General features: G+C 43.9%; 1 protein-coding gene across 1 annotated transcript; it reads left to right on the top strand.

The window, feature by feature from the left end:
* The first annotated feature begins 779 nt into the window (after positions 1–779).
* Positions 780–1,954, top strand: LOC110115230 (uncharacterized mitochondrial protein AtMg00810-like). Its single transcript, XM_020848399.1, has 2 exons — positions 780–930; positions 1,065–1,954. Exons 1-2 carry the CDS (start codon positions 780–782, stop codon positions 1,952–1,954), a joined length of 1,041 nt encoding a protein of 346 aa, XP_020704058.1.
* The last annotated feature ends 644 nt before the right edge of the window (positions 1,955–2,598 follow it).

The following is a 2,598-nucleotide window of genomic DNA, read 5'->3' as shown; positions in this document are numbered from 1 at the left end:
ACTGGCCTAGTCCAATTTGAATGAATCCACTAGAGTTTGATGTCGATTAGGCCATTCCTTGAGGGGATGGCCTTGACTTGATGTAGCACATCATACATATGCATTACATGGTGGAAATTGGAAGAATCTGTCACGACCCGACCCGATCCGGGACGGATCCTGCTCGCACCGGGCCGCGACAAAACCTTTTATCCAGGATCTGGCTTTGGAATTTGGTTACTGAACTGAATCTTCCAAATTAATCAACTCAACAGACACACAAACACAGAGCCACTATGAATCATCAAACACAGCGGAACAAAACATCTATATTTTCATTTTCCTCAAAACAATCATCTACAGATACAGTACATGGCTTTTGAACAGAAAGAAAGACAGAACAGAAAAGCCATGACTGTACAAAAATCAAAAGGTACAAACAATACCTATACGGATCAGAATCAGAAATCTACTCCTGGACTTCCTTCCCTTTCCCAGAACCTGAAAACCACCAGAAAACAAGAGTGAGCTCAACAGCTCAGCAAAGCAACAAACCACCAATCAAAACTCTCAGAATCCAAAACCAAACTCATCAGACAGAAATCAGAAACTCAGATCATATCAGAACAGAATTGTACGGAAACAGAAGTCGTATTAAATCAGAAACAGAACAAAGCAAGATTGGTAGCTCTCGGCTATAATCAAACGTATGGTGAAAACTACACCGAAACGTTCAGTCCCGTTGCAAAAATCCCACCATCCGTCTTCTTCTCACCCTTGCAGTAAATCGCAATTGGGAGATGCTCCAACTAGATGTTTCAAATGCTTTTCTCCATGGTGATCTACCCGATGACATTTACATGCGCCAACCACCCGGATTTGAGGACACAAGTCAACCAAACCTCGTTTGCACAAATCTCTCTACGGCCTCAAACAAGCGCCACGACAATGGTTCCAAAAATTCACAAGTTTTTTGCAATCACGTGGTTTCGGGTTCAGTCGCTCCGACCCTTCTCTTCTCATATTTTCCAAAAATCATATTCACATATATCTCTTAATCTATGTTGACGACATTCTTGTCACAGGTAACGATCAACCTAGCATTCAAGTGCTGCTCGCGGAACTCCACAACAGCTTCGCCCTCAAGCAACTTGGACAGATATCCCTATTTCTAGGAATTCAAGTTCTGCGAAATTCAGACGGGTTCTTCCTCACCCAAGAACACTATGCAAATAAACTGATCCAGGATGCCGGGTTTGAGCAATGCAAGGCAGCCCCTACCCCTATCGTTCCAGCTTCTACAAACAGAACTGTCAACACTCAACTCTTTCCAGATCCTCAGCTATATCGACGGCTCGCAGGATCACTTAAATACCTCTCGATAACGCGCCCGGACATAGCATTTGCAACCAATCGGGCTTGCCAACATATGCAACAACCTACGACGCAAGACTTCCAAAACCTTAAACGTATTCTTCGCTACGTTAAAGGCACTTCTAACTTCGGGCTTCCAATTATACCAGGAGATGTTCGGCTACAGACATTCACAGATGCAGACTGGGCGTCTGACCAGTCCAACCGGAAGTCTGTTTCCGGTTATTGTACCTTCCTAGGACCAAATTTGATATCTTGGTATGTCAAGAAACAAGCCACGGTCGCCAAGTCATCCACCGAAGCAGAATACAGGGCTTTATCAGCTGCCGCCTCAGAGGTCTTATGGCTCCGACGTCTCTCCGCCGAACTACAACTTGATCAAACAACACCCACAACAATTCACTATGACAATGTCTCTGCAATAGCTATTGCCAAGAATCCGGTGTTCCACGCAAGGACGAAGCACATCGAGATCGACTACCATTTTATCAGACAACACATCTCTACCGGCGACATTCATATTCAACATTTACCCTCTGAAGCACAAATTGCTGATATCTTAACTAAACCGTTTGCTTCTACTCGATTTTACTATCTCTGATCCAAATTATCCATTCGTTCCACGAATGCCTAATTTGAGGGAGCCTATAAGCACACGGTCTAGGCACATATCTTATTTACCTATTTTACCATTTCCTGTTTATAAATATGTACTCTGTAACCATCTTCAGATATACAGTTTTATACTTTTCTCTATTGTTCTGGTCTTCTTCCCTCTGCTTCGCTCCGCCTCCAGCGGCTCTATTCTTAACTTCTAACCTTCTTCACATAAGATATATATAATAAGAGAGGAAGAGAGAGACAATCGAGCCAGGGCATAAATGGAGGCTATACAAAGTTCAGGCAGATGGAGTCGGGTGCAGACGTTAGCAAAGGGGAAGTTAGACTTAATTGGTGGCTGGTCAGGCCACCTAGGGCACGAGCAAGAGTTTTTTAGGCTCTTGTGAAAGTGGACTGATAGCATTTGCAAATTAATGGAGGCGACAATAACTTAAGGCTTGGAGAAGATAGGTAGTGGAGCGGTGGTGGCTTCGACGTTGCTAGGGCACAGCGGGTTCAGATAGTGAGGAGGGAGGCGTCGATCACATAAAGAGGAGTGGGGCTTCAGCTTTGCTTGTAGCTGTTATTATAAAATCCCCTTTTTGTTCTCTTTCTCTATGTGCATATGCATGTAATATACCCGTG

Source organism: Dendrobium catenatum, unplaced genomic scaffold (genome assembly GCF_001605985.2).
Source record: "Dendrobium catenatum unplaced genomic scaffold, ASM160598v2 fragScaff_scaffold_767, whole genome shotgun sequence".
Lineage (NCBI taxonomy): Eukaryota > Viridiplantae > Streptophyta > Magnoliopsida > Asparagales > Orchidaceae > Dendrobium > Dendrobium catenatum.
This window is presented reverse-complemented; position numbering and strand designations above follow the sequence as displayed.